We start from the raw sequence: 14,138 nt of genomic DNA on the forward strand, positions 1-14,138 counted from the left end.
TCAAATAGGGAGGTGCACACATGATACACAAAATCCTCTTCTTTTTCCAGTGATACCAACTTCATAATTAACATCTAACACATCATTTCTGGGAGACAGTCACTCAAAATCAACTTATAACTCAATTTATTCGCTGATTACATTCATATTGTTCTATTCCCTGGGACTCTGAACCTCTATTCATTCATATAAAATTCATTAGATAGACACAGATAACAATCCAACTAATTTGAAATTATTAAAAACATCAGTTTTACCTTTCACAAACCTGTCCTGTATTTACCATAAGACATGTGACGACACTGTAAGCCTGTGTAATTAAAAAGGGAGAAAACTGTTTATAACTTACTTAAACCAGTAAGTACTGATATTTGATATCTGATATCTTTCTTTGCTGCATAAATTTCCACACAATCCTCTGAAGAGAACGATGCTATTTATAATAAAAAAGGATGCCTTCTAAAAACGCTGTTAGCGCCCTTGCTAAAGTCTGCCTGGGAGCTGAGCTCACACTCTGACACATGAGGCGTGTACTTGCAGCGGCTACCTTCATTTATTTGCTCTCCAGCCACGAGCAGATAAGATATAAACTTATACACTCAAAAAAAAAACGCCCGGCTGCACCGCTGGCAGCCCCGCACGGCACAAAAGCCAAAGTAGGGCATTCCAGATTTTCGCTCCTCTGTGGCTTAAGGAAAACATCTGGACAACCCCCCCCCCCCCCCACACACACACTTGTGCCTGGTGGCTACTTGAATTAAACATTATACGTGGTTTCACATGTGGAAATTGCCCATGTCTGTGACACGTGGAGGCGGGAACAAAGCTGGACTTCAGGCATCCTGCAAAACCCTCATGGGTAGACATGACTCCCGACGCCGTCCGTGGGACACTTCACAGTGAGCTGAGCAGCACTGAGGGCGGCTTGGTCCGATGCCAACTACGCAATAGAATTGTGACGAATGTGCCATTTCTGCCCTCTAATCCACTGGCGTTATGCCACCGCACCACGATTAATCCACTGCGCTGGCATTTAAGCACACCTAACTCTATTTCAGCCATCTTTAAATTCAATTTACGAGAAAAAAGCATCGTCATTTTTTACAACCGGGGTTGATAGATGGTCACAGAAATCCTGCCCATATACACAGTCACCAGTGTTAGAAGCATCCATCCTTTACTTAAAGGGTTGTTTACGTCAGAGGGGATTTTAAAGTCGTGAGGAGTCCTGAACAGTTAGATAATATTTCCGGAGGCTGTGGAGGAGCTTTGTCACATCTGACAAAATCGCAACCTTGGCTTTTAGTCGACAAATCTGTAACGGGAAACCTGTAGCACAAACTGGCACCGGGTTTGAAAGATACGGGCACTCACGCGACTGATAGGGTCCTGATATTGATATTATTGATTTGGAGGAGCAGCATCATTTGTATGTGGAACGTGGGACCAGTCAGATTATCGACTCTGGCCGCTCTCAATGTAAAACATGTCATTGTCATTTTAAGTGCGAGTCCACATGATTCCCACTTATAAAGTATTAATAACACTCAGTTTCAAAAGTGCAGTTTCCATTTTACTGGCAAAACGTCAGTGTTATGTGAAATCATTACTGGAAACTTAATGGGGAAACAGCATGTTGCAGCCATTAAAGATTCATTTGAACTATTAGCGTTAATCTCTGCTATTAGATTATTTAAATATCTCACAATCTATTATGTTGTATAAGCTAATGATCGAGTTTGGAGGTATAAGTAGCTGTAAAAGTGGAGAATAAAGAATTGAATGTGAAGTTGCATGAAATTACTGTGAGTTCTTCAGAAATTGTACTTATTGGAGTTAATCTACTTTGCCAAGTTGCTTTTCACCGCTAAAAGCAGCAAAGACGTTGACGAGCACAACACGGATCGAAGCGTTCGGGAGTTCAGGGCGTCGGTCAAGGGTCGATGGTAATTTGATGGCAGTTGTTGCAAAGGAGAAACTCTTCACTTCCACTTTCTCCTCCAATCGTTGGCCAGTTGAGCGGGGATTCGATCCGACAGCCCTCTGATTGCGAGCTCATTCCCTCACTGTCAGGGTATTGCCACCTCTTGGCCTATTGTTACCGCTGTCACTTCTCCGTAGCGCAACGTGGCAGCCTATCTGCCTACCGCTGCTACGCCGAGTCAGGTGTATTTACAGGTATTGATCACATTTCTCTCTGGGACAAAGAGAGACTTCCGTGCATTAAGGCCTCTGTACATGGTCCTTTCCCACACAGCCTGTGTTTTTCCTTCTGCCAGTCGACTGCTGGTCCCGACAGTTATTCATGAGCCATCTGCTTGGGCTGGTGCTGTGTCAGATGCGTGTGTAACACAACCTCATCTGTCCCCCTGTTCGTCTTCTAATCGTGTCTTCGTCTACACGCTGAAGCCGACGCCCCTGCAACTCTCCGTGGTTAAAGCCGAGGGATTCCAGCTTGACTCGCTGGTCCATCATGTCCTAAATATCCTGTTTGATCTGATGTGTGCATCTTTATTTAAGACCATAGCATCTGGTTCATCAATGTTGTAAGGACGAGCAAGATTCTGCCTTCTCCCGCTCGTCTGTGTGTGTGTGTGTGTGTGTGTTTGGTTTGCTTGTGTGTGTGTGAGCCTCATTCTTGGCGTTCTTGGAAGTGGGTTGAAAATATGGCACAGAAATATATTTCCAATAATAAACCTTAAATCCACTTATTATTTAAATCAATGGTAGAGTAGTATTTATTCATTACAACCAGAAACACATCTTATAGCTGAGACACTAATAGGAAATTACATCAAGGTTGGAAAAGTATTTGAATGAACCAGTGAATAAACTTACTTGACCCAGAAGTAAGAATATTTGCGCTGAAAACCAAGTAAAGGAAGGAAAGTACCTCTTTTCAACACTTTGCTCTTTGTGTCAGGGTAAATAATGTTTCTATAAAAGGGCCACTGTGGCTTTTTGATCACAACCTTTCCCGTGTGAATATTCCCCACCGACCAATTCCATCTGCAATTCAATGACTGCTCTTGAAAGTGAAGACCATTTCCTCTCCACAATAAAACTTTCTCCCCAGGCTCAGAAGGGGAAAGAGGTTCAAAGTAAACTTAAATGGAATATTCTCCCGGTCGGCCACGACGAGGTAACCGATACTCCGCGGTTCTCATACACTCGACACAAGTGAAAGTAGAAGTACTGATTTTAGGAAGTACTCCAAAAAGTTAGAGCACAGGGAAAGGGATTCATCAAGAGTAACACGAGTAGATGTAATTAGTTGCTTACATCCAGGAGAGTGAGGCATTAAAATACATTAAAGCCAAAAGTGAAGGCTCGATGAATCACTCGGGATTTGAGAATATCAACTTAATGTCCATTTTCCCTTTTGTTTAAACTTTGTGGCTCTTGACTGTCTCTGTTAGTTTCAATTGATAAAGTCTCAGGAGACATTTGTAATATGTTGTTATGGGAGAAAGGCTTTGGTAAAGAAATAGTCAGGATTATGATTTCATCAGCGTTTGTTTGGTAGTTTGCAGGATTACGCAAAATCTACAGGACTAATTACCACAGTGGATCCGTTTTGGTGCGGATCCGGGTCTGGGAGAACATCCAGGAAATTGTATTTCTTTCTTTCTTCAACATTGTGACATAGGGATTTTTTGAACATTTTCAATGTAGTGCAGATCCAAATAAAAATCCAAATGTAGTTAATTATAATGTGGTTTCAAAAGAGGACTGTTGTGCATCCACTTCGTGCCGTTCTAGTTTGTCAACTCTAATCACCAACCTGGGGCCTGAGCGAAACTCTTCTGGTTGAGTGTGATTGAGGAGCGTTTAACTGAGCCACTACCTGCCTTTTTAAGCATTTCATTGGTAGCCGGTAGCTCGGTAGCCAGATTGACCACATGTCATATTTGTTTTTAGTGGGAAATGGTGATGTGCACCAGATGGGAGAGCAGACGGAAGCAGAATAGTCGGGAATTGATGATAGGCTTGAGAGAGAAAGCAAATAAACAAATAAACAAATTCAACATGGACAAAAAAACGGCAATATAATGCCCTCACCAGCCTGTCCAGCAAAGGTACACAGCAACTACCACGTTATTGTGAAAATGGACTAATTGCCCACAATTGCTCCCAGCATGCAACGCCATTTAAAACTGCATAAGCTGAAATTTAGGATTCATACCACTGTCACGTCCTGGAAAGTTTATCTAAGTTATTCATTTCAACATGATATAAAAACAATTTACGTATGCATGGGTGGATTCACAGCAGGGACACGACCTTACAGAGAAGGGATCATGACTACATTAAATGCAGGCCCGCCTCTGAGCAGCACAATAATGCATGATTTCAGAAAGGGGCCAGGAGGTCCCTCTGGAGAACCACCGTGATTCATCTGTGACAGAGACATCACTTCCACTCTGGGCCGAGGGGATGAGACTGTCATGTTAGCCGTCCCTGCCCGATCCCCAGCCCTTCAAAGTAAAGCCACCGTGATGAATCGGAGGTCCTCCGAATGTGCTGTCCCAACTTGCCCTCTGTGTTCACTGTGGCTTTCAGGGAGCAAGGAGGGGGTTGAAATGCACGTTGAGTTTTCACAAAAGTTTGTTTTGAGGTCCAAACAAGCACAGAGTCTGGTCTAGTGATGAGCTGAAACATTAAACGGAACAAAGCGATGTCCACCCACTCATAAAACTCTCTTAGTTTGTGCATCTGTGTCCTGCAGCTATTACAAAACGCACCGATACCAATATTTCTGGACATAAGCTGCAGTTGGCTGATATCAGTTATCTTCAGCACCGACCGCTTTCAGGCCCAAACAGGTTTCTCTCGATTTTTTAATTTTCCTTTTTTGACCACGGGAAAAAACTTTCCTGAAATCCCTTTGTAATGAAATTCCTTTCGGTAGGTTGTTAAACAGGTTTCACAGCAGGTCTCGCAGATTGTCAAGCCTGAAGCTGGATGAATAAAATCATATCCTCACCTTCATGGCACCAGCAAGGGACACCAAGAGGCCAATATCCAATTTTTGGTTGAGTACCAATATAACGCCCAATTTAATGCCCTAACCAGACTGTCCGCAGCTATATCATATGGGTTCGGAGGATTTGTTTTGACAGCCAATTTAATTACACAAGCAAGGACGCTACATCACCAAAGAATATTGGTCGTATGCAATTCTCCAAGCTGCAGTATTGCATTTTGTCAGCCTCTCAATGTAAATAGAAGGGCTTGTCTTGGAGGAGAGGGAGGGGGTTAAATGATGTGCTGTACTCAAAGCTGAAGGGGCCACAGTGTCAGTCAGGAGGAAACAAAGAGGCTTGTCTGCTCTTAAACAGAGCGATGATTGCTATTGTACAATAATATAGCTCTCAAAGGAGAGGCCACTGGCAGGGTCTGACACAGGAAGGCAGTGCTCGGAGCCATGTTTTGACACAGCAGATAGCGGAAGATTAAGTGTTGAAACCAAAGCTGGCAGAAGACGATAAGGAACGGATTTCTTTTTTTTTTCTCCCGCCTCACAACCTTGTTGTATTTTAAGATATTAAAGTTTCTGTCAACAGCCATTAGGACAAACGGCCAAACATGAGTTGCTTTTGGTGTAATCTTCGCTATATGATTTAGATCTGAAGCAAAGACAACAAAGTAGCGCTGAAAATAAAAGTGCACGGACCAGCATTGTTGGCTGCCAAATCGATAGCGTGAACACAATTCTCACGTCAGCTGTATACACTGTAGATACAGGACAAGTCTCCAGAGTGGAAGGTGAGAGGTCTCACTGTGGAGCCAAGCAGAGGTTACTCAGAAATGTGATAATGACAGAGTGGAATCGTAGAGACAGATTCCAGATTGATGTTTGCAACGCACTGTATGGTAATGCAATCAGCGCGGTGCAGATGTGAAGGCTGCTGTTAGAGAGCAAAAAATAATTGGGATAGAGTTGATGACATTGTGGGTCTCGTGGTGTCATTCAGCAGATGCTAACAAAGACAAGACCCATTATGCCGAGAGCTGAGGAAACCGGGCTTTGACATGCAACGCGTGGATGGAAATAGCCCATTAATGAATAGACAGCAGAGGAAGGGGGAATGAAGACGGCAGAGGAGATACGCGAAGCGTGCTGTGCGATAAAATATTGCTATTGTTAGGCAGTGCTGAGGGAAAAGTGCTACGATGCAGAAAGAGGGGAAAGTCTTGACAGCTTTCCGGTGGCAGTCTGACGGCTGAGCAGGGAGATTGGAGGGAAAGTGCAGCAGAGGGCTGCTGTCAGGCCACACCAGTGCTCCGTTTAACAAGGTCCAGAGATGAGCTGCACCGAAACATATTGCAGGGGAATGAGAGGAGGGAGAGTGGGGATGGAGGACGGGCTGAGTGAGGCTCATGCATCTTTCCAGACACTCACTGTACCTGTCATGCCCACGAGTCTGGGATTCCTCACATGTGCATGAGAGCAGAGATTGGAAATCCTCAGTAAGGACAAGAACTGCAGAGGATTTGGAGATTTGGAGGTGTACCTGCAGTTTTATGCTGATAACAGACATTCCTGTGACACTGACACTTCTCTATGTGAAGGAATGAGCCCCGGTAGATGCTCTTCATTCCGCTGCACCCACAGCAGTGTAATGTCAGAAGTGATAATTCACATGTAGCGATCCAGCCCATTTCACTTGTGATGTGGTGCAGAAAGCTGATATGAACCACGAGCAGAGGACAGGGAGAAATAATTAATGCGAGCAAATGCGGAATAGGCCTTATTTTAAACATGGACGCCTTGAGGGCAAGAATCCTACAAGCCTCTCTCTGAGTGCTACCACACCTCTTGTATATCTCGTCTTCATGCTGCACTTAGGAAAAAAAACGCTTCAGTCTTGGCTGAGCAGTGGAAACTCTAGCAGGGCCTCCGTAGCCCTCTTTCCACCCCGGCCCCAGGCATCAATCTCTTAGCCTGGCATGAAAGCTTATCTCCCAGCGCCAGGCTAAATGTCAACCTCAGGAACGCTGAAACACCATTAGTTATGTTCGCCCTATTAGTGCAAGCTAATTCCACATAAAAGCCACCCACCCAATTTTAAATGAGTCTGCTTCTACAGGGCTCTCTTTGGCTGTTTGGGACTTCCTGTCAGCAGAGAAAGCAGCGGGAGGAGATACATCCCCAAATCCCCCCCAAAAAAACATCTCTGTTAAAATACATGCTGAATCACTGTGAAGATATTATTTCGTAATGCTCTTAAATTTACACTTGATGTAAGGGAATGTTAGCATATGTGCAGTGTCATTTTGGATAGCTGTACCCACATGCTTTATATCAGGCTAACTATTGTGTTTTTACCTATTATTACACGTTTGTGTGTAAAAAGTATTAAAATTGTGACTCAGCATTCACCAACTTACCAACTTCTCTTGTTTTCTGTCTCTTCAGGGGGGAGACTACTGTTTCTGGTGATGTGGCTGCACCTTGTGCCTCAAACTGACAGCTGCCCTGCCAAGTGTGTTTGCTACAGTGAGCCCAGGCCCACAGTGGCCTGCCAGCAACAAGGACTGTTTTCCATCCCCACTGAGATCCCCGTGCGGAGCCAGCGGATATTCCTCCAGACCAACAAGCTAACGGTGGTGCGGTCCACCAGCTTCAGCTCTTGCCACAATCTCACTGTCCTCTGGATGTACTCCAACAACATCAGCTACATTGAGGCAGGGGCCTTCTTTGGCCTGGAAAGACTGGAGGAACTGGACATAGGAGACAACAGCAACCTCCGCATCATCAGCCCTACGGCCTTTCGGGGCTTAACTAAGCTGCACACCCTCCACCTGCACAGGTGTGGCCTGTCAGAGCTCCCTATTGGGGTTTTCCGAGGAATGTTCTCCCTACAGTACCTTTACCTGCAGGATAATAACATTCTTACCCTGCATGATGACACTTTTCTGGACCTTGCCAACCTCACTTATCTCTACCTGCACAATAACAAGATCAAGATCGTAACGGACAACATGTTACGAGGCTTAATCAATCTGGATAGGCTACTGCTACATGAGAATCGGGTTATCTTTGTACAACCCAGGGCTTTTACTGATCTGGGTAAGCTGAAATCCCTGTTCTTGTTTTTTAACAATCTTACCATCCTGTCAGGGGAGACCATGGACCCGCTGGTGTCCCTCCAGTATTTGCGTTTAAATGGGAACCAGTGGATCTGCGACTGCCGGGCGAGGACCTTGTGGGACTGGTTCAAGCGTTTCAAAGGTTCCAGCTCTGAGTTGGAGTGCAACGTTCCCGAATTCCTGGCAGGAAAAGACTTGAAACGTCTGAAAAGTGAGGACTTGGAGGGGTGTGTGGAAATGCCTCAAATCCAGACCAGTCTCTTCAGCTCCAAGGCACAGTCTGGGAAATTCCCCTCCACTGAAAATCCTCTGGGAGAAACCATTCCCAGGTGTTGTCTCGGAGATAACGACAAGTCCTCTATCCTGTCTGGCAAGAGCCGCCAAATCACTAACAACCCCCTGAAGGAAAAGGAGAACATGTCCAAGACTAAATATAAAGACCCAGAACGAACAAAAAATGAGACCCAGAACAAGCAGAATGATGGTCCGCTGGGAACCTTGTCCAACACCCTGGACGAGTCCTTGGAAAATCTAAGCCCAGACCTCATAGACAATACGGAATCATCCACAGCGTCAAATAAAAAGAAAAAGAAGTGTTCCAAAAAGCCAAAGTCAGACACCCACTGCATCAAAGGCCGGGGCGCCACTTTACAAGTTCTTCACTTTCTCTTCATTCCCGCGATCTGGATATCTCTAGCCATGTCTTAGGACTCCCGATCTCACTCTGAATACAGGACTCAAGATTGTTGATGCTCATGACAATGATACAAAAGATGCAGTGACATCTACAACAGGCAGTGACTGAAAAGCAAGGAGTCTCGATGGCCCCGTCGCGGGTGAGGACAAACAAATAACGAAGACGCTAGAGTACATTTAACAAAATGGATGCCTTTACAGAACACTTACAGATCCAATGTATATAATGAATTGGTGCCCAAAATTGTTTGTTCTCTATGTACTTTACTGTACTGTGTCTAAGCTACACTTTTTCGGAGACTCCTCCCTTTCTCCCTCCCAAAAGCTTTTGCTGCTTAGACAGAACACCGGACGACGAAAAGAGGAAAAAAAAATAAAGACAAAAACGAAACAAAAAAAAAATACAGATATAGGAAAACAGAGCGCACACAAAGAATGTTGGGTCGGTTTAATGAACATAAACGATCTCCCCCCCCCATTATTTATTCAAAGTGATGCATTTGTTGGGTAATGTTATGTTTTTTATGTTTATAAAAACAAATGTTTTACCTCCCCCCAGTTTCAGTTCTATTTTCATGACAGAAAGGGTATATGGGGAGCATTTACTGAATTAAATGCTGTTGGTTTGTTTATGGAGATTGCAAAGGAACCATAGATATGCATTTTATTTTACTTGTGTACAAGTATGAATATATTATGAATAAAAGTTCTTATTTCGTAGATCTTGTGGATTTTGTGTGGTATTTTGATAGAACACGTGGACTTCACAGCTTCTCAGTCGGGAAATTTTGCAGCAGATTTAACGGTTGGGGTTTTAAAGGATATCGCTTTTTCAGTTTTTCTTTCCTCTTGTGAGTAAGAGGTTTCTTTTGGGAATGCAAAACGACTGCAACGTTAAAAAGCCCCAAGTTGACAGTGTTTTATCGGAAGGGGGGGCTAGAACCAAGTGTTTCAGACAGAGGCTGAAAAGAGGAGCAGCAGCAAGGGACAGCATGTAAAGCTTTTTCAGTAATAACACAAATTAGAATTAAAAACCTGAAGTACAATGTATCATATATTGTATTACTTTTTTCCGACTTTTTACTGACTTACTAATATCAGTTACTATCACATTACTGATTAATGACAATAATAATTTGTTGCTGCCTAAGAACATTAAGAAAACTACACCTTTGAGTTAGTTCTACTAATATTTGCAGCTCATCAGGATCCATCCTTTGCTCGTGTACTGTTTTTAATGAGGTGAGGAAAAACTGCATTTCAGGGAGACTTTTAATTTTAAAACTGCGAAATTGCTCTAAATAATTACCAACATGCACCTGAATTTAATTATGTTGTGTCCCTCTCACCACATAAAGAGCCAAATAACATTCCTCCTCCTAAGCAGATGGTGGACCCACTGTGGCGTGCTCATTGTTTTTTTCGGGATTGTTGGGAGAGGGATGACCGACTGTTTTGTCAAATCTGGCCTCCGTCCAAACCTCAGGCTTTCAGGTTTCGTTTGTTTTCTCCGCAGCCTCTTCAGGACGTTGGCATCGCAAAGCTCGAGACGCTGCAGAGAAAACCTGCGTGAGCTCAGAGGGAGTGAAAGAAAGAGCAGAAAGAAAATTAACCTTTCATCGATACACATTTTTAAACTTCTCACCTCCGACTTTTCAACAGTTGCCGCCACCTGTTCTGACTTTGATGTTAAATTGGTCGGGAAACCGTCGGGTTTAAGTAGAACTCACGTGGGAATTAAATTAACCGGGCCTCTGTTTTATCTTCAGCAGTTACAGCCTCTTTTCTCTGTACAACCTCCTCAGGCTTTGTGAAGGATCAAACAAAATCAATGAGTATGTGATAATATGCAATTTAAAACAAGGTCAATATCAACACCCAGCCAGGCAGTTTATATTTATTTTTTCATACTTAAGCGACTGTTGCGCAGGCGGCACAATGACGTTGAATGAAATGCCCCAGGCAGCTTCACAACATTCAGCATACCATTAGGCCTAGTTATGTATATTACAAACACTGCCACACGCCCTCATAATATTTGAGTGAATTATTAAACAATGTATGAAAATGCTGGGGGAATATTAAAAAAACTGACTCCTCGCATCACAACCTTGACATTGAGAGCTCTAAAAGACCCTCAAGGCATCATATTAAGCACTGTTTTGCTTTCTCCGGATGAAAAATGCAGTTTAAACCACTTGGATTTAAAATAATTGGAGCCTCAAAATGTCACCTTGTCACGGGGAGAGATGTCTGAGTTAGGTCCATGCAGCGCCGTGTCCACGGGCCGGGATAATAATAATATTCTGCGGCAAATTAAGTCAAGATCTTGTCAGCAGCCGCTCAGTTTATCTTGCACAAAGTGAAAGGATTAGAAGTCGGGGTCTCCAAATCCTCGGAGCTTTGCATCGTCATCGATTAACCCTGGAAAGTAAGAGGACAAAAAGGGACCTGAGGAGATATCGATCTTGGTTAGGAATCAACAACCCCCCCCCCCCACACACACACACACACACACACAACCGAGTCCTGTTACCACAAGCCACTGCGAGCTGAGAGGAAGCCAGTGAACGTGTTTGATTCAGAAAAGCCTCTTCAGTAGAACCACCTTGGCATCATGAGATAGCACAGTCCCATGCAGATGTTAAAACAATGTGGATAAGGGCCTGTGATGTGTAAGAGAATCCAGCACATCTGTTTAAATTTAGATAAAAATAGCTTTATTACAAATCCGTTAATCATTTTTATTTAATACACATTTATTTATACAGAGTTGCAGAAAGATTACAATCATTACTACCATCACACGTTTTTATTTAGTTAGTTTTCTATTACCATGCTACTCCTTGACCCCATTTTTTTTATCAATCAGCGTTCAGAAACAAATGCACTAATACGTTATAATATATTACAAAGTATGTAATTAAAAAGTAAAACAAGACATACTAAATAATAAGATAATATAATAAATCCATAATATGAATAATAATATATGATAATAAATAAAACAATTGTAAATGATAAAAAGCCATAAATTATAAAACAATAAATGAAAGCGGGACTGAAATGTCCCACATGAGATATCCATTATGCCTTTAAAAGTTAAAACACCAAAAAAGGCTTGTAATGGAACCTTGAGTGAGCCTTTTATTCTCAAGACATGCAGCTTTATTAAAATTGTATTAATAGGGGAATGTAGGAAAATAATGGTTGTGGTCATAATTGCTGCTTTAGAGTTCAGTTTGCTTTGTTTCCCAGGTCAGCTCTAAATATAAAAATATGTATCGGTGGAAGGTTGTGGCCTCGGACAACAACGCACACATTTTGTCGTGCCATGTGTCATGTTTCCTTGCCATGTACGTTTCTCTTTATTTTGAAGGAATCACTGCGGCTGTGTTTGAATGGAAATCACAGTTTATAGCTGCTGCAAAAAACATAAAACCCAATCGAGTGCACGGGAAGGATTCACCATTTTGCTGTGTGATAAAAGTCGTTATCCTGGATTTCTACTTAAAAGGCATCTCCCCCGATGAAAATATTATGAAGTGTCTTGACTTCACGAGGAGCACACTTTTAAATTAGCTTGATCATATTTAGCACTTCCACGGTGGCAAAACACAAGGCCGGCGGAGCTGAGACTTTGAAGAAGAGACTGCACGCTGAGAGGAAGCTGCAGTTCCTCCTAGCATAAATACAAGTTGGAGCATTTGGCAAAGAAACAGGGATCCACCTTCACGAGTACATCACAACTCATTCACACGTTGGAGTACATACTTTCCCGCTACATTCGCACATGATAATTTGATTTCATGGTCCCTCTCCAGTGTCCTCTTATCTCTTTACTCTCGGCAGATTCCTGGTTTTCAAGGGGCAGCTCTCTGCGGATATTCCTGTGTGATTGCTTTTAACAGTACTTTATATTTTTGGTAATACCCCAGAAACGTGGCTTTGTGAGGTCGAGGTCTGAATCAAATGTGCAAATCATGGCTGTGGGTAATATATGTACATGTATGAATGTGTATGTCCCAAATATACAGAAGTAGATACTAACAGGCATAGAGATAATAGATATTTTAGCGCTCGGGATGCCCTCAAATTAAGACATAACGTTAATTGACATTTTGAATTTCAAAAGGAGTCATTGTTGTGCATTGTTCCGATAAAACTGATCTCCTGTTTTCCTCTTTTCTACTTAAACCGGATGGTGAGTCCCCCTTTTACTCCTCACCCCTGCCAACTCTACTAAACTCCCTTATTAACTCAACCCACTCAGTCGTTTGAAATTTCCTCAAACCGTTGACAAATGTGTGTGAACACGTCCGCCTACGCAGACACCAGATGCTGTGTGAGTGAAACATGCAGATTCATTGTCTCTGTTCGTGTCCCCTTTTGGAGGATACGCAGCCCGTCAGGTTTGTAGATGACCGTGATACGCGTGGACAGCTTGGGCCACATTTGTCTGTCTGAACCCATCCGAGCACGACCCCGAACCAGACAGCCGTTCTCTCTTTTTATGGACGACCCTGACCCGATCCGCAGTTAATATAAGCTGCACGGAGCTTGTGTTAAATGGTTATTGCTTGTTTTCGTGGACAACAGACAAACGACGACCCGACCCAAACCTGAATATCCTTTCAAAAGTTGTATCTGATCCCTGTAAAGACCTATCAGGAGCAGGTTTCCACAGTGGACCTGTTAGCCATAAACTATCAGTAAGGTTGTTTTCAGACTTAACACTGAGAATACTGTCTTGCCATGACAAGGTTATTTTACAGTTTACTTGACAAGATGGAGGATACAATGATTTGGGCTTTGATAACTATTCAATCACCACAGATGTTCTGTGTTGTAAACCTGTAAACTGAAAATTGTAACTTAAATCGGACTCCGTAAATTGTATTTCATCTTCTCCCCATAACCTGGAGCATCTACCAACACTAACTGAAAAAGGAGGTTTCTACTATTCTAGCCCAGATCTCTCTCCCCTCAACCGACCATCTGGAGCCACCGGTTAACACGTCGTTAGCCGGATCGCTCAAATAAACCAGAAGGAGTTATCAGAGGTATAAACACGTCTTTATTTCCTGACCTTCAGAGTCGGTGAGTGTGTCTTGCTTTCACAAATACTTTTAAACCACGTATAGTCCCCATGCACACAGAAACACACAACACAGCACAGGATCATTCCAATTTCCTCCAGGCTCGCCGCCCAAGGAGACTGGAAACCCATCAGCCCTGGCCTCTTTACAAGCCCTTTAAGTTAGAGACCAAGGCTGCGAGGTCTGACAGCAGAGCCATGCAGGGGCCACGGCTCCATTTAGCAGTGCCCAGAAAACATGATGACC

At 43.2% G+C, this 14,138-nt stretch overlaps 1 protein-coding gene across 1 annotated transcript in view; it reads left to right on the plus strand.

Annotated features, from left to right (window-relative positions):
* rtn4r (reticulon 4 receptor) overlaps nt 1–9,513 on the plus strand; it is a 42,711-nt gene extending 33,198 nt beyond the window's left edge. Inside the window, exon 2 of the mRNA XM_034596326.1 lies at nt 7,424–9,513. Coding sequence (XP_034452217.1) covers nt 7,424–8,805 — 1,382 coding nt within the window. The 3' untranslated portion in view covers nt 8,806–9,513. The remainder of the gene's footprint in view (nt 1–7,423) is intronic.
* The last annotated feature ends 4,625 nt before the right edge of the window (nt 9,514–14,138 follow it).

This window comes from Hippoglossus hippoglossus, chromosome 9 (genome assembly GCF_009819705.1).
Source record: "Hippoglossus hippoglossus isolate fHipHip1 chromosome 9, fHipHip1.pri, whole genome shotgun sequence".
NCBI classification, from domain to species: domain Eukaryota; kingdom Metazoa; phylum Chordata; class Actinopteri; order Pleuronectiformes; family Pleuronectidae; genus Hippoglossus; species Hippoglossus hippoglossus.